The sequence below is a fragment of the Lissotriton helveticus genome, chromosome 8 (assembly GCF_964261635.1).
Source record: "Lissotriton helveticus chromosome 8, aLisHel1.1, whole genome shotgun sequence".
Classification (NCBI taxonomy): Eukaryota; Metazoa; Chordata; class Amphibia; order Caudata; family Salamandridae; genus Lissotriton; species Lissotriton helveticus.
The window spans coordinates 738532228-738556463 of record NC_136069.1 but is presented as its reverse complement, the minus strand read 5'-3'; the positions used below and the strand labels follow the sequence as shown (position 1 = coordinate 738556463).

General features: G+C 44.7%; 1 protein-coding gene across 1 annotated transcript in view; it reads left to right on the top strand.

Moving 5' to 3' along the window:
• The window catches only part of LOC144772890 (acetylserotonin O-methyltransferase-like), a 685677-nt gene that overhangs the window by 617374 nt on the left and 44067 nt on the right, over positions 1–24236 (top strand). Inside the window, exon 7 of the mRNA XM_078657556.1 lies at positions 19567–19689. Coding sequence (XP_078513682.1) covers positions 19567–19689 — 123 coding nt within the window. The remainder of the gene's footprint in view (positions 1–19566; positions 19690–24236) is intronic.

Genomic DNA, 24236 nt, shown 5'->3' with positions numbered 1-24236 from the left:
ACACGGCACACTCCCAGGAGAAGACGTCTGGCGGTAGGTGCCCCCTCCCCCCCCCTCCTGCCTACTTTCATCAGATCCCTGGCAGTGGGAGCCTCGGGGACGCGGCGAAGGGGGGACCACCGAGGTGCTTGAGACCTGGGGCACTCTACTGGGCACTGCCGGCCTGGGCGCTGCTGTACTGAGGAGGCCTCTGGACTGTGAGCTCCAACCCCCGGGGCTAATGCTGATCGGACACGCGCTGGAGTTGACCCCCTCACTCAGGGACAGGGACCCGTCCCATTAGAGGGGCACACGCACTACCGCCTACCGGATTCCTGGCTGTGAGGTGATGGGCCCGGAGCCCCCCTGCGCTGCAGTGAGAGACTCGTGGGAGGTGGCCCTGGGACAGGGGGCCCTTCTGCACACCTTGCATCCTCTGAGCCGCGGTGATTGAGGAGACGCCTTACGCCTGGGGCCGGCTGCCACCATTGGACGTCGCCTAAAGCCCTCGGCGGAGGAGGGGGCAGCATGCAGCCAGGGTTCTACAGTGGACGAAGGCTCGAAACCGGGTCTTCCGCAAGGCCAACTGGAACAGATTTTACAGGCAATCGCCGACACCAGGGAAGCACTTCGACTGGACATCGGCCAGGTGTCCACGGGCCTGGGGCTCCTGCGGGCGGACCACGGCAAGTTAACGGACCGGGTCAAGCAGGCGGAGATTCGACTGGACGCACTGGAACCACCGACCAAGGCGAATGAGGTTGCGATGGGGGAGCTGCAGCACAGGGTGCACCTACTGGAACAGAGAGCGGAGGATGCGGAGGGGCGCAACCGCCGCAACAACATCCGCGTGGTTGGCCTGCCCGAGAAAATTGAAGGGGCGGACATGCTGGGCTACCTGGAGCCTTGGCTGCGCGACGTGGTGGCACCGGAGGGTCTGACCCCGTTCTACACTTTGGAGCGCCCTCACCGGGTGCCGGCTCGTCCTCCGGCTGAGGGCAGGCCTCCACGGCCAGTGGTGGCGCGCTTGCTGCACTACAAAGACCGTGACTTTATCCTGCAGAGGGCGAGGGCACTTGGGCCCTACCGGGTGGACAATGCTCAGGTCTCCATATACCCGGATTACTCTTTCGAGGTACAGAGGCAGCGCTCCACCTTTCTAGCAGTCAAGAGAGCACTACGGGAGGAGGGAATCCGTTATTCACTTCTTCTTCCTGCACGCCTGCGGATCATGTTGGATGGTAAATCTTCCTTCTACAATTCTCCGGACGAAGTGTGGGATTGGCTGGAGCTCTACAAGGCTGGAACGGATGCTCGCCCTGCGACTGAGGAACAGCGGAGGACGACACAGAAGCCCAAGCGGCCCAGACGACCCAGGAGGCGACCGCCAAAGGCTGGGACACCCTCTGTCTCGCAGACTGCGCTAGAACGCAAGGAGGCCCTTCGGGCGGTCTCTACTATTTCCAAGGCGGTGACAGCGACGTCGGCAGCCAAGACGGGCTCCCGGGAGGGCTCAGAGGAGGCAGTGTCGGAGGAGTCGGGCGCTGGTGGTACGGGGCCGCCTCATGTCACGCCTGGGACTGCTGATGTCTTATTGGACGAATGACCCTCAGAACCCGTTGTGCTGGTATTGTATTTGCAGCTGGGCCCTTGTTTGTTTGGGCCTGGGGCGGAGGCATTTGACTGGGATGTGCAGAGTGATGCGGGGTTGCGGAGGGGTTCCCTTCCGCTGCTGATGGTTTATGCCTTTGCGGGGGTGGGGATATGGGGCAATTGGGGCACACGGGGAGGGCCGACCTGGTGGCATGGTTAGCTCGAGATCTGCTGGGTGTAGCGACAGGCCGCCCCCCCTTTCTCACACCTATTGTGGGACTCTGGTAGTTACCGGAGACTGTTGTACTAAGGTTATTGACTTTTGGATGGGTCTCAGCTGTTTGGGGCCTATTCTGGGGGTGGGTGGGACGTGGGGTTGTTGGGGGGTGTTCAAGAGATGGTTCTGGGGGGTTGTCAGTGTGCCTAGACTTTTATCTTTCGTCAGGACTGCAATTGTTACTGTGAATGGGGACCATACCTGACCTAAAGTGTGTAACCTGGAATGTGCGGGGACTGAACTCTATGCTGAAGCGCCACATGGTGCATGCCTATCTTGTTCGTAGGGGGATACAAATAGCCTTTCTACAGGAGACACATATTGACCACCGTGAAGGGCGAGCTTTACAGCGCAGATGGCGGGGTCAGCTATTCCACACAAGCTATTCGGCCTTTGCGAGGGGGGTCTTGATCTGGGTGCGGGCGGGGGTCCCCTTTCAACCATTGCAGACAGTGCTCGACCCTGAGGGGAGGTTGGTAGCGGTACAGGGCCGCCTGGACGGGAGGGATGTGACACTTTGCAGCATCTACGCCCCCAATGTGGACCAACCTGCCTTTTTTGCACGCCTGTCGGGGAAACTGGCATCAGTGCTAGCCAACACGGTCTTACTCGGGGGGGACTTTAATTCTGTACTTGATGTAGGGTTGGATAGGTCTCACCCTCCACTGGCGCAAGCAGCGGCGCACAGGCTAGCGCAGAGCAGGTGAGAATGGCGGGGTAGCTGGGGCCTGGTTGATGCATGGCGAACTCAACACCCAACGGAGAAAGATTTCTCGTTCTATTCCCCTCCGCACGAGCTTCATGTTCGCCTGGACAGCATTCTATGCAGGCCGGATGTTCAATGCTCGGTCCGCCACAGTGAATACCTGGCTAAGACAATTTCTGACCATAACCCTTGCCTGGTGGCGGTCCAATGGACGCGGCAACGCCAAGCTATACCGACGTGGCGATTGAACCCGTTGGCACTGGAGGACGCGGTGTTTAGGGCAGAGGTAGGCAATGGGGTGGATGGCTACTTTGGTGCTAACGCGGGCATGGCTTCCAGTAGGGCAATGGAATGGGACGCCTTTAAGGCAGTGGTTCGGGGAGTCTGCATTTCAGCCACCGCGGGAGTCCGCAGGACTCTCCTGCAGGACCTTACGCGGACCGAGGATCGCTTACGCGAGGAGGAGAGGCGTTACCACGCGACCCCGGAAGCTCGCGAGGCGGTTTCAGCGGCGCGGGAGGAAGTGGCGGCGGCAACGGAGAAGTTGCGCTGCTTCGATTATAAGGAGTTCTTGGTTCGGGCTCATGCTGAACGCGACAAAGTGGGCTCACTCTTAGCCTGGCTGGCCGCTCCGGGAGCCCGCGGCACCCCGATTGTAGCTCTAACTACTCCGGACGGGAACGAGGTTTACACTCAATCGGAGATCAATGGCCAATTTTTCACGTATTACGCGCACCTCTATAGGAGCGCGATGCCGTGTGTGCCAGAGGTGTTGGATGAGTTCCTCCGGGTGGTGCGGCTCCCCCGGCTTGACCCTGAGCATGTAGCTCACTTGGGCGGGGACATCTCTGAGGGTGAGGTTCGGGTGACCATTAAACAGATGGCGCGCCGCAAGACTCCTGGCACAGATGGGCTGCCGATCGAATTTTATGCAGCCTATGCAGATATCTTGGTACCGCGATTGATTGCGGTATACCGAGAGGCCTGGGAAACTGGGACCCTCCCTGCGACTACCCGAGAAGCCTTGGTAGTCCCCTTACTGAAGCGGGATGGCGACGCTACCTCACGCTCAGCCTACCGACCACTGTCCATGCTTACCACGGACTATAAGATCTTGAGCAGGGTTCTTGCGACGCGGCTGCTGGCCCACATGCGCATATAGGGTAGGGCGAGGGACCAGGCAGGGATGCTCCCTGTCCCCCCTCCTATTTGCGTTAGCTATAGAGCCCCTGGCGGCTCACGCCCGCCTGGGCCATGCATATGAGGGCCTTCAACTGAGAGGCGACACCCACTACATATCCCTTTATGCCGACGATTGCCTACTGTTTTTGGCTGACGCGGATGTCGCCCTGCGCGGGGCTAGACGCCTGCTGTTAGATTTTGGCCGCTTCTCGGGACTGAGGGTCAACTGGGGGAAGTCCTGCCTCTTCCCGTTGGTGCCAGGAACAGACGACTCCCAGCCGGAGGATGAGCTGAGATGAGAATATCATTGTCTCCCTTATCTAGGCACGCACATATACCGGTCACCGTTGGACCTCCTGGAGGGTAACATTGAGAGAGCGATTTGAGGCCTGCGTGGCTGCATGGGGTTCTGGCGGACGCTACCGCTGTCGGTCGCAGGGCGAGTGGCGTTGCTAAAAATGGTGGCGCTGCCCCGCCTACTGTACTTGTTTCGCACGCTACCGGTCTGGATCCCGGCATCGGTGTTCACCAGGCTACGCTCCTTGCTCACCGAGTTCATTTGGGGAACGGGCAGGAGGCGAGTGGCGCTGGACACTTTGACGCGCCCCAGATCGGACGGGGGACTAGCTGCCCCTGATTTCGAATGGTACTATATAGCGGCCCAGTGTCAGACGAAGTCTTCCTCAGGGTCTGTCGTGAAGTTATAAGGACCCACCTCTCGATACCTCCAATTCCGAATGTAATTATTATACAGAATCTTGGAGTGATCAAGCGGGGGGGAAAAGGGAATTAGGAAGGGAACTGCAGGGAAGGAGATCTGAAAAGGAAAAGTTAGTAACAAATACTCCAGAATCCAAAGTTGTCTAATGACCTTTAAAACCAAAGTGGGAATTTTCTGGAACACAAGCCTCTAAGAATAACACTCTATGAATCCAATAGACTTCTTGTACATTTGCATTCATTAACCATACTCCTATTCACAAGGTTGTTTGTCCTCACGTCTTGTGAATAGCGACAGATTCTTCTTTCAAGGAAATAACACCACACCTTAGTAAATAACCCCTTTACCAAAGTTTGAAGAGAAGCCTCTAAAACAATATGCTGTATTTTACATAAACTCCTGTAACATCTCCTTTCGGCCTATTCGCCAAATATTCCAACAAAGAATTGCGCCAAAATATTCTGCAATTGTAATAGAATTTATGCGCCTTTAATTAGCTTTGCGCTCCTCAAAAAACATTATACAACCATTGCCAGCAATGAGATGACTTTGTATAATTCAAAGAAAAAACATAAAGAGAATCAGAATTTCTGTGCATTTAAATCATCATTGTAATTAGCAGTTAAATAAACTCCTTTTGATAATTTGCGTCATGAACACAGATTAATTATTCCCTACCTGTAGAGTACGACCTACTCTACTTCTCTGAAGGTCAATACGTCACCTCTGGACACTCAAAACGGCTCTACACGTCAGGAATCCTGTAAACTGAGGAAGCTGGAAACTGCCACGCCCCCTGGAACGATCTCCGAAAGCCTACGGAGATTTCTCAGCCAAAATGCAGGATCTGCGACAAACAAGATAGGGAGCAAGAAGAATCCACAGCCACTCCTCAGAAACGACCAGAATAGTGAGCACAGGAGACAGGGCGCGGTCACGTAGGTTAGCGTGCCTACGGCGCTGACGCACGCGACCAGTCTATGAAACCTCACGCATTAGGCGGACGCTTTTTACATGCCAAACCTCACGCATTAGGCGGAACGCTATTAGACAGCGTTTTAAGGAAAGGCAACCAACACAGATAGCCTAACAAGGATGCAGGACAGATGCACAAGCAGGCCTAGAACACATCAGCCACCAACGCCCTCCCAGGGAGGGCAGATGCATTTTGCCACACGGGTACCCCCGAAAGCTGAGTGGGGCGGGCCCTAGACTGCAAGCCACCCGAGCCCTGACAATATTCCCCCCTCCCAAGAGCGGTCTAGGGCCCGGCTTCAGAGGGTGAAGGAGGTGGAAACGGCGTAACAAGCGAGGGGCATGAACATTGTCAGCCGGCTCCCAGGAATCATTCTCAGCACCGTACCCCTTCCAGGAGACAAGATACCACAACTTGGAGCCCCGACGTTTAGAATCCAAAATGTTCTGTACCTCATACTCCCAATTGCCATGAACCAAGATTGGAGCTGGACGGGGAGCCAGGTTCTGATTAGCTGGCTTTAGAAGGGAAGTATGAAACACTGGATGAATACGCAGGGACCTGGGCAACAACAGTTTGAATGTCACAGGATTCACCTGACGTACAACTGGATAGGGACCAACGAACTTAGGGTGGAACATACTCCTGTGTTTAAAGGTCAAGTTCTTTGTGGACAGCCAAACCTTGTCTCCAGGGGCATACTGAGGACCTGAGCGATGTCTTTTATCATACTGTTTCTTATACTTTTCTTTGCTTTGCAACAATCGATTTTGAACCTGACGATGAATAGTCTGCATAAGCCGCACAGAGTCTCTAACTGCCGGCACACCACTCCCATCATTGGGTAGAGTCAACGGAATGGTGTTAGGCACATAACCGTAGAGAGCCTCAAACGGAGAGGATCCGGTCGAAGAATGAGGCGAAGTGTTGTATGCAAATTCAGCAATCCAAAGCAAATCCAACCAAGATTTTTTAGAGTCCGTAACATAACATCTCAAGTATTGCTTCAAAGTTTGATTCAGTCTTTCAGTCTGCCCATCAGTTTGAGGATGATAACTGGTGGACATGTTGGAAGCAATCTGTAGATTTTTACACCATTGTTGCCAGAACTTGGAAGAAAACTGAGAACCACGATCTGAAAGCAAAACTGAAGGCAAACCATGTAAGCGCACCACATGCTGCAAAAATAACTGTGCTAATTGTCCAGCAGAAGGTAATTGCTTACAAGCAATGAAATGCGCATATTTAGTTAAACTATCCACAACTACTAGAATCACAGTATGCTGATTGATTGGTGGCAAGTCAGTAATGAAATCCAATGAAATATGTTTCCATGGTTCAGTTGGTGTCGGTAGAACCTGCAAAAGACCTTTTGGTTTCGTGTGATCGGATTTAAATCTAGCGCAGACTTCACAATCATTAGCCATCTTCATTATATCTTTTTGCAGTGTTGGCCACCAAAACATCTTTTGTATTTTCTCCACAGTCTTTCTGGGGCCTGGATGTCCAGCCATAGGATGGGAATGTAACCAGTTGAACACAGTTTCCTGTAATTTCAAAGAGGGCAGATACACTTGTTTTCCATGGAAAGGTATTCCTTCTTTGATAGTTTGATCCTCTTTGGGGTTCAGCCATAGCTTCCACTGAGAAGGAGGGAAACTCTCGTGAATATTCTCTAAGAACTGATCTGCTGAGAGTACACAGATTACCTTGCCAGGATCGATTATAGGCTGAGGTGTTCCTTCAAAGCGATGCAAAGAAGAGTCTTTTCTGGACAAGGCATCGGCTTTCTTATTGTCTTGACCTGGACGAAAAGTTACGATGAAATCATATTCGGCAAAGAACATCATCCACCTGAGTTGTCGCGGGGTTAACATCCTAGCTGAACTCATGAACTGTAGATTTCTATGATCAGTATAAACTGTCACAGTAAATTTCGCTCCCATTATGTAATGTCTCCATTCTTTGAAGGCTTCAAGAATAGCAAGTAGTTCTTTTTCTGCTATAACATAGTTTTGCTCTGCTGGATTTAATTTTCGAGACATGTAAGCAACTGGATGCATTTGACCAGTAGTGTGATGCCTTTGAGAGAGAATGGCTGCAATGGCTACATCAGAAGCATCCGCTTCAACAATGAAAGGTTCTTCTACGTTGGGATGCATGAGAACAGGTGCTTCGGTAAAGGCCTTTTTTAACTTCTGGAACGCACTTTCAGCTTCTGAGGTCCATTCAAATTTCACCTTCTTCCTCAACAAACGTGTGATAGGGGCTACCACAGCAGAAAAGTGATCAATGAAGCGACGATAAAAATTCGCAAAGCCCAAGAAGCATTGTATGTCTCGAACTGATGTTGGAGTAGGCCATTCAGCAACTGCTTTAATCTTTCTATCAGTCATTTTCATTCCAGTGGGTGTAAGGAGAACTCCCAAAAATTCAACTTCTCTAACATGAAAATCACATTTAGATAGTTTACAATACAAGTTGTGAGACTGAAGAGTGCTCAAAACCTTTTTGACATGACCTTCATGTTCAGCTTCAGAATCGGAATAGATCAAAATATCGTCTATATAGACGATAACAAAAAGATCCAAAAATTATTTTAAGGCATCATTCAGAAAAAACTGGAAAGCCGCTGGTGCATTGCAGAGACCGAATGGCATTACCAAGTATTCAAATAGTCCGTATCGAGTCTTGAAGGCAGTCTTCCATTCATCGCCTTGTCTAATACGAACCAAATGGTAGGCCCCTCTAAGGTCCAATTTAGTGTAAATTTCGGCCTTTTTAACTTGGTCCAACAGAACAGGGATGAGAGGTAATGGATATTTATTTTTGACAGTGATTTTATTCAACGCCCTATAGTCGATGCAGGTTCTTAATTCCCCGTTTGCTTTTGGAATGAAGAACAACGGAGATGCTGCCGGGGACTTGGAAGGGCGGATGAATCCATTCTCTAAGTATTGATCTAGATACTGTCTCAAATGTTGGTTTTCTTTTTCTGACAAAGCATAGATGCGACAATTTGGGACACTGGAACCAGGTACGAGATCGATTTGGCAGTCATAGCTACGATGAGGAGGAAGGAGGGCAGCCTTAACTTCACTGAAAACCTCTGCGAATTCCTTGTACATTTTAGGTAAAAGCGTCTCCTTCTCTTCTGCTGTGGCCAGTTGACTTAGAGTTGGTTTTGAGGTGTTTAGACAAGAAGAATGGCAAAAATCTGATAGGAAAACCAGTTCTCTCTTCCGCCAATCTATAATTGGATTATGTAAACTAAGCCAAGGCATTCCAAGAATAAAGCCATATTGAGGTGCTTGGATAACATCAAACTGAAGCTCTTCCTTATGTAATTGTTGCTTAGCATCCTCACAGAACATAACAACTTTGGATGTTTGCATGGTTACTGGACCTCCAGCTAATATTTTTCCATCCACTGCTTGAACAATTTCTGGAGTTTCTTTTTGTTCACAGATGATTCCTAAGCGTTGGGCAGTTTCTAAATCCACAAAATTACCTGTAGCTCCAGAATCAACCAAAACTTCCATTTGACATGTTTCACGAATTAACCTGATTTGCACTGCTAATCTAAAATGTGCTTTGTAGTTAGAGACACATGAGTTCACCGAAGGGAAGGCAATGGTTCCCAAGAGATCTCCCTTCAAACATCTTGGGCAAGCTAGTTTTCCGACTTTTGATCAGTTTTTTCCAAAGCTGCTGACTTACTAGGATTCGGAAATCGTCCTTTAGGCTTAGTCAAACAGTCCTTCACGAAATGACCTTTTCGACCACAATAAAGGCATTGTCCATTTTTTCGTCGATTGTCTTTTTCTTCTTTGGACAAAGGTTGTCTTAAAGTCCCAATTTCCATTGGCTCAGAACTAGCCTCAGAGTTTGTGAATTGAGGCCTGGATTTAGCTTCAGATCTCCAATTAGGTTTGTCTATTCTTTTTTTATCTGATCTTCGTTCAGAGAGTCTGTGATCTAAACGCAGAGTTAAATTGATCAGTTCAGAGCAAACAGTTGGTTGAGGGTCTATTTGCGCCAAAACATCTTTTAGATCATCTTTTAAACCTTGATAAAAAAGAGCTGCTCTTTTTTCCTGTGGCCAAGAAGTTTCGGCGATCAATCTGTTGAAGTGAGACAAATAGGAAACAAGGTCCCTATTTCCTTGTTTTAACTGAAGCAGTTCTCGATCTGCAGATAAAGTTACAGTTCGTCGATCGAAAACCTTTTCAAATTCTTCCACAAAGCGTTTCCAGTTATATAACAAGGTGTCATCCTGTCTGACCAAAGGAACTGCCCAGTTTGCGGCATCTCCGGTCAAATAGGAAATTAAAAACGCAATTTTTGACTGAGGGGTTGGAAACGCAGCTGGTCTACAAGCAAAATGTAATTCTATCTGAGTCAAAAAGATTTGCACCTTGGAAGAGTCCCCAGAGAAACGTTCAGGAGCTGCCAAAGGAATCTGGGGGGGCACAGTAACAGCTATGTTCGTAGTTCCCCTACTAGCACCAGTTTCCTGAACGTCATCAGGAAGAGGAGTACCCTGCAATTGGATATTGTCTACCTTAGCTGCTAACAAAGCGGTTGCATTCATGGTTTCTTTTAAGTCTGCTTGCATACGCATGATTGCTGACATTATGTCATTGATGGTAGTCATTATGACTTCACATACAGACCGGGAGGAAAATAATTAGTGGGCTCACTATTCTGTCAGACGAAGTCTTCCTCAGGGTCTGTCGTGAAGTTATAAGGACCCACCTCTCGATACCTCCAATTCCGAATGTAATTATTATACAGAATCTTGGAGTGATCAAGCGGGGGGGAAAAGGGAATTAGGAAGGGAACTGCAGGGAAGGAGATCTGAAAAGGAAAAGTTAGTAACAAATACTCCAGAATCCAAAGTTGTCTAATGACCTTTAAAACCAAAGTGGGAATTTTCTGGAACACAAGCCTCTAAGAATAACACTCTATGAATCCAATAGACTTCTTGTACATTTGCATTCATTAACCATACTCCTATTCACAAGGTTGTTTGTCCTCACGTCTTGTGAATAGCGACAGATTCTTCTTTCAAGGAAATAACACCACACCTTAGTAAATAACCCCTTTACCAAAGTTTGAAGAGAAGCCTCTAAAACAATATGCTGTCTTTTACATAAACTCCTGTAACATCTCCTTTCGGCCTATTCGCCAAATATTCCAACAAAGAATTGCGCCAAAATATTCTGCAATTGTAATAGAATTTATGCGCCTTTAATTAGCTTTGCGCTCCTCAAAAAATATTATACAACCATTGCCAGCAATGAGATGACTTTGTATAATTCAAAGAAAAAACATAAAGAGAATCAGAATTTCTGTGCATTTAAATCATCATTGTAATTAGCAGTTAAATAAACTCCTTTTGATAATTTGCGTCATGAACACAGATTAATTATTCCCTACCTGTAGAGTACGACCTACTCTACTTCTCTGAAGGTCAATACGTCACCTCTGGACACTCAAAACGGCTCTACACGTCAGGAATCCTGTAAACTGAGGAAGCTGGAAACTGCCACGCCCCCTGGAACGATCTCCGAAAGCCTACGGAGATTTCTCAGCCAAAATGCAGGATCTGCGACAAACAAGATAGGGAGCAAGAAGAATCCACAGCCACTCCTCAGAAACGACCAGAATAGTGAGCACAGGAGACAGGGCGCGGTCGCGTAGGTTAGCGTGCCTACGGCGCTGACGCACGCGACCAGTCTATGAAACCTCACGCATTAGGCGGACGCTTTTTACATGCCAAACCTCACGCATTAGGCGGAACGCTATTAGACAGCGTTTTAAGGAAAGGCAACCAACACAGATAGCCTAACAAGGATGCAGGACAGATGCACAAGCAGGCCTAGAACACATCAGCCACCAACGCCCTCCCAGGGAGGGCAGATGCATTTTGCCACACGGGTACCCCCGAAAGCTGAGTGGGGCGGGCCCTAGACTGCAAGCCACCCGAGCCCTGACACCCAGTTGCAGTGGCTTACCCAAGCGGTGGCTTTAGAATTCAGAGGCCCGGAGGGGACTGCAGGTGGACCCCTTCTGAGACATATCATGTCTTTTATAATTCTGGACCAGAAATTGGACCTTTCCCTGCTCACGGGGGAAGAGCGGACGATTCGCAACTGCTGGCTGCGGTGCCATAGGCGATCTGGCGTCACTCGCCCATATGCCCCCGAGATCCCACTAGGGATGTGCACCGCCTTCCCGCATGGGGGGGATTGGTCGGCGCTGGCGACTTGGGAAGAACTAGGCCTGCAAATGGTCGGTGATTTGTATAAAGAGGGATCGCTGCTTTCGTTTCAGGAGCTGCGCGGCGTTTACGGCCTCCCGAGGGGGGATTACCTGTTGCACGCCTCGCTAGTGGCTAGTATCCAGAATCACTGGAAGAAGGGCCTTTCTGAACCACCGACGTTTGAGAGCTGTCAGTATGTGGTTATGGCGGCTGGTACCTACAAGGCCGTCACCTGTCTCTATCGGAGGCTGTCGACAGAAACGCTGCAGCCCCTGGACGGGTTGAAAGCCAAATGGGAAGGGGATATCGGGCGACCGATCCCTGAATCGACTTGGCCGCAGCTTTTGCGGTGAGCATGGAAGGGCACTAGGAATGCCAGGTTCCAGATGGTCCAATTTTTCTCTCTCCACCGAGCTTACCTGACGCCGGTTAAGATCTCACAGTATTTTGAGGGCGCGTCTTCACTCTGCCCTAGATGTGGAATGGAAGGTGCGGATTTTGCCCATATGTTATGGTCTTGTGTGAAGCTACCTGATTATTGGGAGGCGGTGGTGGCCTGCCTGAATGCTGTCACAGATCGGCAAATTGAAGCGGATATGGGCGTTTGTTTGTTACTGTGGTTCCCACACACCCCCCGCACTCGCATCACCAGCAAATTTTATGATTTGGGCCTGATATTGGCCAAACGGGAAATCACCATGCATTGGAAATCCAGCCGGGGCCCCAGCTACTCATGCTGGAGATCAACCCTGGAGCGGTGGGCGAAACAAGAGAGCGCGTTGCGGCTGCAACAGGCCAGGCGACTAGATAATGACAAGGCGCTAGAGACAGCCAGGGCGTGGGAGTCCCTTGTGACCGAGCTGCAACTCCCTGAGGGTGACCAAAGCGAGGATGATGAGGCAGCGACGCCGTAGGGTGTTTTGGTTGTGAGGTTCCCCATTCCCGGTACGGTACACAACCGACACGAGTACCGACGGAGGTTCTGGGAGTTTAGGTCCCCTGATGGAATGCATCACCTACCTCCTCCTTTCGACTGCGTTGAGGGAGGGACGGATTGTTGATTATTGGCTGATGAGAGAGAGGACACTGGCGCACTGACAAGGTGGCGTGGGATACGGGGAGGAACTGGCTGTGGGATTGTTATCATAAAAGGCATATATTCAGAACAGAACTGTTATTCAACATTTTCAGATATAAATGTATGTATTGTTTATTATACTGCAATGTTCTACTCTGGAATGACAATAAAAACTGTTTTTACAAAAATTAAATAGAGAGTAAGCAGTTGGCGCGTTTCACTGAGTATGACCAACGGAACTGAGTATCCAGAAATCTCCTGGGTCTGCTATCATACAATACCAACTCAACAATAAGGACCACTTCTAGAAACACAATTACATTAAAAGGCTAGTTAAGGAATGGAAAACCTTGTATATTCTTTTTGTGTTTTAAGTTTTTATCTTGCAGTTATTTCGTCCATAATCAGTCACTTGGACTAATGTAGTTGATTCCTTTTTACAAATGACCCTGACTATCTACTGCATGGAGTAAGATCTGACAAGTTGACAGTTCAATATGGAAAATAAATTGAAGGACTCTCATGGTTTTGGATCTTGTGAAATGGGTTAATCCACAAAAAGACCAGGGTCCTAAGACTACGGGGATCCTAATATATCGTATCTCCTCAGTGTAGTCCCATTTGGAGGTGTATAGTTTTCTACATAACACTCCTTGTACTCTATTTCATAGTATTCTTATATGTATAATTCTTAAAAACCTACTCTCACACTTTTGTTGACAGTTTTTTAATATATGATGGGATCATAGACTACGCCTTCTCAACTGTTGCAGTCCCAATCATACAGTACTCAAAGTGAAACAAGGTGAAGCGAGCGTGATGACACCTCACGGACGTACCACCAGGCGGACCACTGATAGGTACTCACCAGTTAAGTCCATTGTTATCATCATTGGCAGTCATCACGCTCTTAACAGAAAAAGGTGTCCAACGAAAGAGAATAAAGTAACAGAAAAGGTGCAAGATGTGAAGTGCAGGAATATATCACACCTCACAATGTGGAGAAAATGAGTTAAAATTGGTCGGATTCACTCAATGTGCAACAACTTTATTCTTTTGCTCCGTGAACCCACTCAAAGAAAAAAACAATATAGGTTGCTATTTATGCATACCACTGTTGGATGCCAACATGTTTCTCTGCTTCAAGACTTTACGCAGATTCATCAGGGCCAAGTTTTATTTGCCACTGCACCATGTGTTGGACACATCAATCTAAAAAACTGTCAACAAAAGATAAAAGGGACACATAGATACAGTGTGTTATTGTAATTCTAGCTTTAAGAGTGGGTCTCTGTATAATTTAATAGGACTCAAGTTACACTCTTATTGGCATATTTACCCTCAACGAGCCATACTGTAGCCTACCAGCTGCGAGGTTCATAAACAGGTTTCCTTTTGTGAAACCCTTTTCGTGGGCTTAACAGTGTTCCTATCCTTGCTTGTATCTGTGGATAAAAGAACCATGAGTAAGCTATTATGTTCAGGTTTCCTTTTGTGAAACCCTTTTCGTGGGCTTAACAGTGTTCCTATCCTTGCTTGTATCTGTGGATAAAAAAACCACGAGTAAGCTATTATGTTCGTGTGTCCTAATCACGCGCTCCTATTTGCAAGCATTAACCCCCGGCGTTCCCGCCAGTCCAAACATCCTGCATGTTATTCATTTAAAAACCAAACCAGATAGCAATCCTTTGTCGACAGGTTTCCTGTTGTGTCAATATTAAAGTTATTCACGTTATTCGCAGCGTCTCTCTCAGCATAATACATAGCTAGCATCACAGTTATTCAAAGCGATTCCTTATTACCAGGGTGCCCCCTCCCTACCGCCCAGGAAAACAAGGAGCGTGTTGTCTCCCTCCCTCTGCGTCGTGGTCTCCTCACTACCTTCATTAATCTGGCAAGTAACGCTACTCCTCGCGTAGTCTCGCGAGATCGTATCCACCATCTTGGATTGGGATACACTAATATCCAATATCGAAAAACACCATCTTCCTTTGGGAATAGTATCAGGAAGTTATGTATAGTGTTTTTTTAATATTTATTTGTATTCAAGGATTAAGGGGAGACAAACCCGTAACTTTATCGACACCTTCGAGATTACAGTATGTTTATGTGGATTCCATTATCCTAGATCAGCACCATAGAGAATAGGATGGTATTTGCTATGACACCCCTCTTATTCGGTACCCTGAATATGAAGAAAAAAGCCTTTTTAATAATTCTGAAATTTCCTCTTCATAAATATAGTATGCTTCTATTTACAAGTGTTTTAGTATCAATTTATCTGCATGTTCATAAGGTACTCATATGATCATCACTGACGATTCTAGATATAGCTGAACTGACACAGTGTCTATAGAGCCATTGCTCTTGGCATGCTAATTAGTGAGCGGAGGAATGGTTAGTTCACTTTATTCCATTCGATACAATCGTTCAGCCCCACTTGATTGGTTTTCTCATTAAAAATCCAGCGGGCTTCCTCCAAGAACAAGATTTTCTCAACATTGAATCCTTTCACTGTTTCAAGCACTACCCATGTAAAGTCGTGTTTAGTACTGTGGCAGTGTTGCACTAGTTTGGTAGTTAATTTACCTGCTCTGATGGTGCTCAAATGTTCTTGGATTCTCGTTTTTATCTTTCTGGTTGTGAGGCCTATACAATATAGGCCACACACACACTGCAGTCTATAAACCACATTTGTGGTGTTGCAATTGCTGAATCGTGAGAGGAAATAATTGCGTCCCGAGGCTAGTGTGACACTGGTGGTCTTTTTTGTAATGGAGCAGACGGAGCACTGACCACACGGGAAATGGCCTTTTGGAAGAGTACTATCCCTGTTGTCACGTGCAGGTCGACCCCGAGTATGGACCAATTTGTCCCTGAGATTGCAAGATCGTTTAAATGCAAATCTCAGGGTGGCATATCAAAATTGGTATTAGACAGTAGTCCCCAGTGTTTTCGTATGGATTGGCGTATTTTTGTACTCAAGGTTTTTTTTTCTAAAAGTGCACTCCTAGGTGTATTTAAAGCTCTTTTTCCTGCATTCCTGATGATCTTGTTGGGATAGTGTCTTTCCTGTAGTTTCTTCTCCAACTGTTGTGATTGTTCAATGTAACCCTCAGTGGAGGAACAGTTCCGATACCTCAGGAACTGCCCCACCGGCAAGTTATCCCTTAAAGCTCTAGGGTGGTATGAATCATACCGCAAGAGGGAATTGCGATCAGTGGGTTTTTGGTGGACACTAGTCTGAAGACAGCCATCTACCACATCGATGTCTAGGTCTAGGTACACAGCCTTGTTATGGCTGTAAGACCAAGTGAACCTAAGGCTCACATCCTGTGTGTTCTGCCAGTTTAGTAATGCCAAAAGTTCAACCTCGCTGCCCTTCCAGATGCAGAGAATGTCATCTATATACCTCTTCCAGAGGCAAAGATGCCTCTGGAAGGGGTCTGTAGGATGCTCCACCACATGTTCTTCAAATTGGCCTAGGTCTTCATTTCATTTATCACCCATTCAGCAAGAAGTCTCCAAACGTCCTTGATTGACCTTATTGTTCCTAAGTATTTTCCTATCTAACAGATGTTACTACTGTATCCTTTTTTTTTTTTTTTTATTGTATAGCCTCATCCTATCTTCATAACCAGTATACCTTTTGTTATTCAAGCAGTGTTTTCCTAGATTGTTTTCGCTTCTTTTCTGTATTACATGTGTACATTGTATTGACACCTCTTATTGCTTAATAAACTCTTTTTGAACTTAAAAAATGATTAATCCCCCAAAAATTCGAATAAAACCTTATAGTCATTTTTGGAAAAAATACTTAAGGTATTAAAGGAAATTGTGACTCATGTACAAACCCTGGGAAATGGGTGACAGGCTTATGGTATTCTACAGGTCGTTTCACAGTGCTAGAAGTAGGACTTCATGATGGCAGAGGGCACATTTTGTGGGTAAGGTTGTATCTCTAATGTGACAAATAAAGCACATAAGTGTGCAGATAGCTAAGCAAACATTTACAATGGTAGGTGAATTCAATAGATAATCATTAGGTTGCCATATTGTTGGTCAATTAAAAGCCAGGCAATGTGTATAGATAAATGCTTAGCAGTGCATTGTCCTCGACCACTGCAGGGTGCAGAACCTCAAGCAAAGTGCCATGCCCCCATACTGAACACACACATTCTACCACCAAAAGGGTTTCTGTTTCACTGCAGTAAGAAGGGTAGACACCAGATAAATAATTATGAAGGAGATGATACCAAGTGATGTGTGATGGTAATTCTGCTGTTTGCAAGTCACAAGAAATATGCAAATAAAACATGGGCATTATTTTATTTTTCAAAGTTTGCAGAGGGCTTTTTCAGCAGGCACAGTATTGAATGCTTTTGAATAAGTAAGAACAATTGTATGAGCAAAATCTTTTTATGACAATGAGTCAAAGATTGGAAAAATATTTGAATGCTCTTGGAAACATTTTAATATTTTAAAAAAAATATTTACCTAGTTCATTGTTTAATTCATTTTCTCTACTGCTTCCAAATCATTTATAGGTCCTAAGTCACAAAGGTAAACATACACTTTTGTGAAATTTTATGTTAATTTTTCGCAGTCACAAACTATAGGTTCATAGTAAGTTTACAACTGCAGAGACTCCGCAGTTGGGGTGGACAATTCCGCTCATTAAAAGATAGGCCTGTCCTCCATCCCACCTGAAGAGTACGTGTAACATGCGATTTTGAATGTTAGAACCCAGTTGTTGATAGAGCGATATTTTTATCTCCGCTTCTTTGGCTTTTAAAGCCAAAAAGCGGAGATAAAGCCCTTGTTAATATGCCCCTATATAAATATATTTACAGTTACAATTACAATGAACATATGTACTACACATTTTTGATTTGTGTAGGTAGCTCTAGTTCTTAGTTTGAATGCAGATTTGCATTTGTATTTCTTAAGACTGGAAACACTTCCAATATACTCCTATAGCCTGCTGTAGTGTGGGATACTCTGCCATCATGGGCAGAATGTTCTAATAATCTTATAAAGCAAAACCAAAGGGGATGATGGACGGAGTGTTGAACATTGCAAGCACGCACCCTCAGTCAACTGATCTGGGTTTAATCCATCATCATTCTTTAGCTTACTCCGACAAACCAAGTTCAGACATGGCCATATGCAAATCAGTCTGACCCTGTGCCTCATGGCAACTGTTCAGCCCGAACTGCCAAGCCATGTCTTCCCTAGACCGGAAGCAAGCATCCTTGGACCGGTTTCTGGATAATCAGCTATCATCAGCCAGGCTAGCTTGAATCCAGTGGCAAAACGAGTAAAAGGGACCCACGTCTGGGCATACCCTGCCAACTTAGGGCGAACAAAGCAAAACCAAAGGGGGATGAGGGACGGAGTGTTGAACATTGCAAGCACTCACCCCCAGTCAACTGATCTGGGTTTAGTCCATCATCATTCTTTAGCTCATTCTGCCAAACCAAGTTCAGGCATGGCCATATGCAAATCAGTCTGAACCTGTGCCTCATGGAAACAGTCCAGCCTGAACTGCCAAGCCATGTCTTCCCTGGACCGGAAACAGGCATCCTGGGACCGGTTTCTGGCTAAGCAGCCGTCATCAGCCAGGGTAGCTTGAATCCAGTGGCAAAGCGAGCAAGGGACCCACGTCTTGGCATATCCTGCCAACTTAGGGCAAACAAAGCAAAACCTAAGAGGGATGAGGGACGGAGTGTTGAACATTGCAAGCACTCAACCCCAGTCAACTGATCTGGGTTTAATCCATCATCATTCTTTAGCTCACTCCGCCACCCCAATTCAGACACGGCCATATGCAAATCAGTCTGAACCTGTGCCTCATGGCAACAATCCAGCCCGAACTGCCAAGCCATGTCTTCCCTGGACCGGAAACAAGCATCCTGGGACCGGTTTCTGGCTAAGCAGCCGTCATCAGCCAGGCTAGCTTCCTCTGCAATTCACTTATCTTTCCATGGCAAGAGAGAGTGAGATTCCGATTTTAATTTAGGGTATTGTAATGTTGAAAACATTCAAATGCCACTGCTGCTCTACTGTTTTCAATGCGCCTGTCAACATGCCAAGTTTTTTTAAAAAAAGGTTAGAAGATAAATTCAGGTTAAATAGTTTTCCAGAATTATGACTGATATATGAGTTTGACTAATGGAAACGCAGACGTAATAATCACATGATTCATTTAGGCAAAAAATAATATATATTTAAACGAAATACATTCAAAACGCACCATTCAGCAAGAAATTAAGTAAAGCTGCACAGAAAGTATGTTATTTCTTAAATATACTTTTTGGGAGTGGAGGCCAGGAGCAGAAGAGGTGATTTTATCAGTTTTAAGGATGGATTGATGGAGGTGGTCAAATGGCAGCCTTCAAGCTCGATAGAATGATCTTCAGGACTCATTTTACATCTATGATGCTGATGACAGCTCTGAGCTGGTTTGGAAAAGTATTCCTTAGGTCAAGCAACCTATGTAAAGTGCAGTGGGGCACAAGGCGGTGTGTGAGTTCTCTTGACAAGGTAAATATTGCAGCATTGACGACGGAAGATTGATTTCTCACCGAGAGAACATAGTAGAGCTTTTGTATTGTATTTTATTGGTACCATAGTCCTGGTTGATTTCAGGAGTTTTTATAGGTATAACAATACTTAATAGAAATATCAAACCTATTTACATAAATAGGGCACATCAAATTGTTTATGTTAATTTCAGCAGGCATACTTACAGAAATGTGCACTTATACCTTATCTTCCTTCTAGGTGACTTCTTTAAAGATCCGGTTCCAGAAGCTGACTTGTACATCATAGCCCAGATATTGCATTGTTTTAATAATGAGAAAGGCCTGCAACTGTTATCAAAAGTTTACAATTCCTGCAAGCCAGGTACCATGAGTTTTTGTTCAATTCAAACCAATTCAAATGTAATGTATATCAATGAAAAAACAATAATTAACTAAATTAATGAAAGCAAAACCTAAGTGCTACTACCATAACTTTTAAGCTATTGGCTTATTGAGTCACTATGATATTTTGAAAAACAAATTCAGTATTTATTGTCACAGATAACTAATACTGATTACAATGTGGTTTAAGTCTAGTGAAGTGTTCAAAAACAAGGTTTCATCATAGCTATTGTATAATTGAATCATATCCAGTACTATGGGGCTGGCAATTCTCAAAGGTTTTACCTGACACTTTCATTTAATGATTTAATGTATGGAATTTGTAATCCCTTCAACTGTCCACATCACTTCAAGTTGACTATTTTGCTTTCCTAATAACTTCACTTTGAAATTAAAGGAGTTAAAAAATACTATGTAACATTTTAAGGTACTTAATTAACTGAGATACTCTTTTTGATCTTAAGCCTCTACCCTTATGGAAGCATTTTTAGATGTATGTTTTTGCATCAATGTAGTGAAAACACAATAGTTTTTTTGATGAAAAATGTCTAAAGCAAATTGCATACCGCAAATGAGACTCTGGAATTCTTGTTGAAGTGGTGCAAATATTTTTAAAAAAATCATTTCATCTGTTTATTAATGTTGCCAAATTATAAAACAAAAACTTGTTTTTTGTTAAAATTATTAAAGAGGCCTTTTAACTTTGAACAATTAAAGAGAACAAGGGTACCCCATTAGTAGAACCTGGGGTTAACGTATTTATAAGAGTTACAATGGTTTTTAGTGGCCCCAAAAGGTCCTGGGAAGAATAATTTAAATTATGAAATTAATTCCGGGAGAAGGTCTTAGCAAGATACCATATAGGTAAATTTTATTAGCATTTATGCAAAATAATGATAGTTACTTCCTATTACAGGTGCTCACATATGTGACAAAGTGCTCAAAGTGACTTTAGTGAAGAAATATTAAAAAACAGTTATATACAAGGATGTCACACACAAGGTTATTCCCACAGAAAATATATACAGTAGAATAGGGAGGTTTTCCTTGAGTATGTCGACGGCGTTTCGATCTAAAGTATTTTTAGATCATCATCAGGACGTGAGCTTCCCTGAAATTATTAATAAAATTACATTTTAATCCTATGGTCTTGCACAAAATTGAAAACCAAATTAATTGATGCTCCCAATGATATGAAGTTCATGCAATTTTTTAACATTATTTAACAAGGACGGGCAGCCCTGAGCTACACACATTCATTTTAAAGGTGTATAGTTGCCTTTGAAACACAAGCTTATTTACGCGCTTTGGGCTCAGACGAGATAGTGAGCTAAACAAAATCACTTTACAATGATGGATCTTGGATTTATCAAATACAGACTTATTTACGCGCTTTAAAGCTCAAGCGTGCCGGTGAACTCACTTAAAGCAGTTTCTCAACAATAGTTTGAAACGGAGGAGAAATTAATTCTACAGTGGTGTAACCCAAGTGTAATCAAATTGGAGACTTACACGATATCTGTGCGGTAGAAGTCAGGGAAATGGTGAGATTGGTACAATTTACAGTTAACTTCCGCGTCTCCAGAGAGTCATCTATAAGCAATTAGACACCATTTAGATTTGGAATTTAAATGCGAAGTGGACTAAGGTAAAAACGATTTTACATCTTTACCGTTGCCGTGTTATTTCGTTATTCAAATTCGTTGTATTTGATGGAGGGAACTAGCATACAATGTATGTCCCAGATTAAGTCGTGTTGCGGCGTCAGGGCGGGAGCTGATCAAGAAAAAGAGAGGGGAATGAAAATTAAATTCAGCCCTCCCGCATCAAGATGCGTACTTAAAAGGAGAACGTATCTACAGCGATGCATGTACTTACTTAATCACCGCAAAGGTCTACGCCGTAGGCTGCACCTCGATGTCTCAGTAGTTCAGCGTTCTATCGAGCACTACCATTTTCAAGTCGGGATATGTTTATGCGCATGCGTCAGCCGGTTAACATTTCGCGCATGCGCATAACATTCTTATAACGCGCATGTCTAAAGGAATAGTGTCAATAGCGCGATTTCCTGCCGATTTGGTATTTTTAAGCAAGCCAAATAGTTTCTAGTATTTTTATAAAGACAGGTGTCATAATGTCTTCCCGGAAAATGTAATTATTATTGCTAGAAACCACTTATCTATTTTACATTTACATGCTTATACTTTTACATTTTCATACACAGGACATCATCAATAATATAGTTTTTTCAAGCTGATAATTATGTATTTTTAACCACAGCTGTTCCATTGGTCCAAAGTGTTGAGTCCTTTCTCAATGCTTTTGCACAGAAAAATCCATTTACATTCTAGTCGATTCAGAATTGTCTGCTGATTGCCTCCTCTTACATTAGGTACAACATGGTCAATCACTTGCCACCGTAAGTCATTTTCGGAGTGTCCAAGTTCCATATAATGTTCAACCAAAGGCGCAGTTAGTACCTTACACCGTATTCGGCTCCTATGCTGTGAAATCCTTGTCTTGATCTGTTGTGTAGTTTGGCCGATATACAGTTTTTTGCATGGACATTGTATGCAATATATGACATATTTTGAATTACAATTCGTAAAAGATTTTAGACTATACTTGCAATTCTCATATTCAAACAGTTTTGTGTTAGTCGTAAAAATGCATGCAGTGCAGTTATTGCATTTGTAGTGTCCTACAATAGGTGGAAGGTTCAAACATGTCTCTATGGTGGTATTTTTATTAGTACTGCAGGCAGCTCTCACTAAATGATCTTTTAGGTTATTACCCCTTTTGAATGAAAATAAGGGGATCCCTGTCTAAAGTTCTAAAGGAGCTAAAACAGGCCAGTGTTTTTAAATAACTCTGCAGAGTTTATTACTGACTGTGCTGAAGGTCGTTACACAAGTTATTCTTTTTAGTGGATCTTTCTTTTTTGGCTCAAAAAGATGTTCCCTATGCGTATACCATGCACGTTTCATAGCTCTCCTTACAAGCTTCCTAGGGTAGCCTCTATTTGTCAGTTTTGAGCATAGAATCTCAGCTTCTTGGAAAAAGTCTTGTTTGAACTTGCAATTACGCCTGATTCGAAGGAACTGGCCATAGGGGAGGCCATCCCTAAGTGCCCTTGGGTGTGCACTCTGATATTGTAACAGCGTATTCCGCTCTGTAGGTTTCCTAAAGAGGGTGGTATACAGCTGTTGTTCATGACATTTGATTGTGACATCTAAATAATCAATTTGATGTCTATCAAAGTTATAGGTAAATTTCAAATCTGTCTGGCTATTATTGAGCCACTCACAATACTCTTTCAATGTGCCTTCCTCACCTTTCCAAATCAAAAGCACATCATCGATATATCTGTGCCAGTTAAGGATGTTTTCACGATAGGGGTTGTTTGCATTCAAAACAAAGGTGGATTCTAGATCATCTACAAACAATATAGCAAAATTTGGAGCAAAAATGGCTCCCATAGAGGTCCCTTTACATTGTCTGTAGTAGGTGTCTTTAAAAATGAAATAGTTTTTTGTGAGGGCAATCTCTAGTAAATTCATTATAAATTCAGTTGGGACCTGGTGTGGGGCTGGACGATTATTAAGGTGTTTACGAATTACATCCATTCCTTTTTGTTGGGGTATGTTAGTATATAATGACTCTATGTCTAGAGTAACCAATAATTCTGAGTCAGGGTGGTACGGATGTGATTCAACAAGGCTTATTAGGTGTGTGGTATCCTTGATATATGTTGCTGTATCTTTTACCAAATCCTTTATGAAGAAGTCAATATACTTCCCTAAAGGTTCCACAACCGAGCCACATCCTGAAAGGATAGGTCTCCTGGTGGTGTTTCCAGATGTTTATGAAGTTTTGGGAGTGTATATAGCACTGGGATTCGGGGTTCCTTATTGTTAAGGAACAGAAATTCATTTTTACTTATGTACCCGTCCTCTAGCGCTTCTTTAGTGATCTGCTGGATTATTTCACTAATTTCTTTTGTGGGATTATGTCTTAATTTCTCATAATGTAGGGTATTGTTTATTTGGCGAAAAATTTCCGCTTCATACGAGGAACGATCCTGGATAGCAATCCCGCCCCCTTTATCGCATGGTTTTATCACGATTTTGTCATTCTGTTTAAGTTCAATAAGACTGTTTCTTTCTTCTTTACTGATATTGAACGGTGTAAACCTATACTCCTTTTTCAGATTTTCCAATTCTCTGAGGATTAGATGCTCAAAAGTTAACACCTCAGGAGGCATGGTACTACTTGCTGGATTAAAAGAGGAGGGTGGTCGTAACCCTGTTGTATTCTGTTTTTGGGCAGCCTCTCTATCTTTGAAAAAGGTTTGTAGTCTTATTTTTCGAAAGAAAGAAAAAATTTCCGACTGGATATTGAACCAATTGGGTTTTTCAGTTGGGACAAAAGAGAGTCCTCTACTCAGGAGGGAGATATCTGTAGAGTTTAGTTGATGGCTTGAGAGGTTAAATATGGGTATGGTCTCCATATTAGATTGGGTGGGGA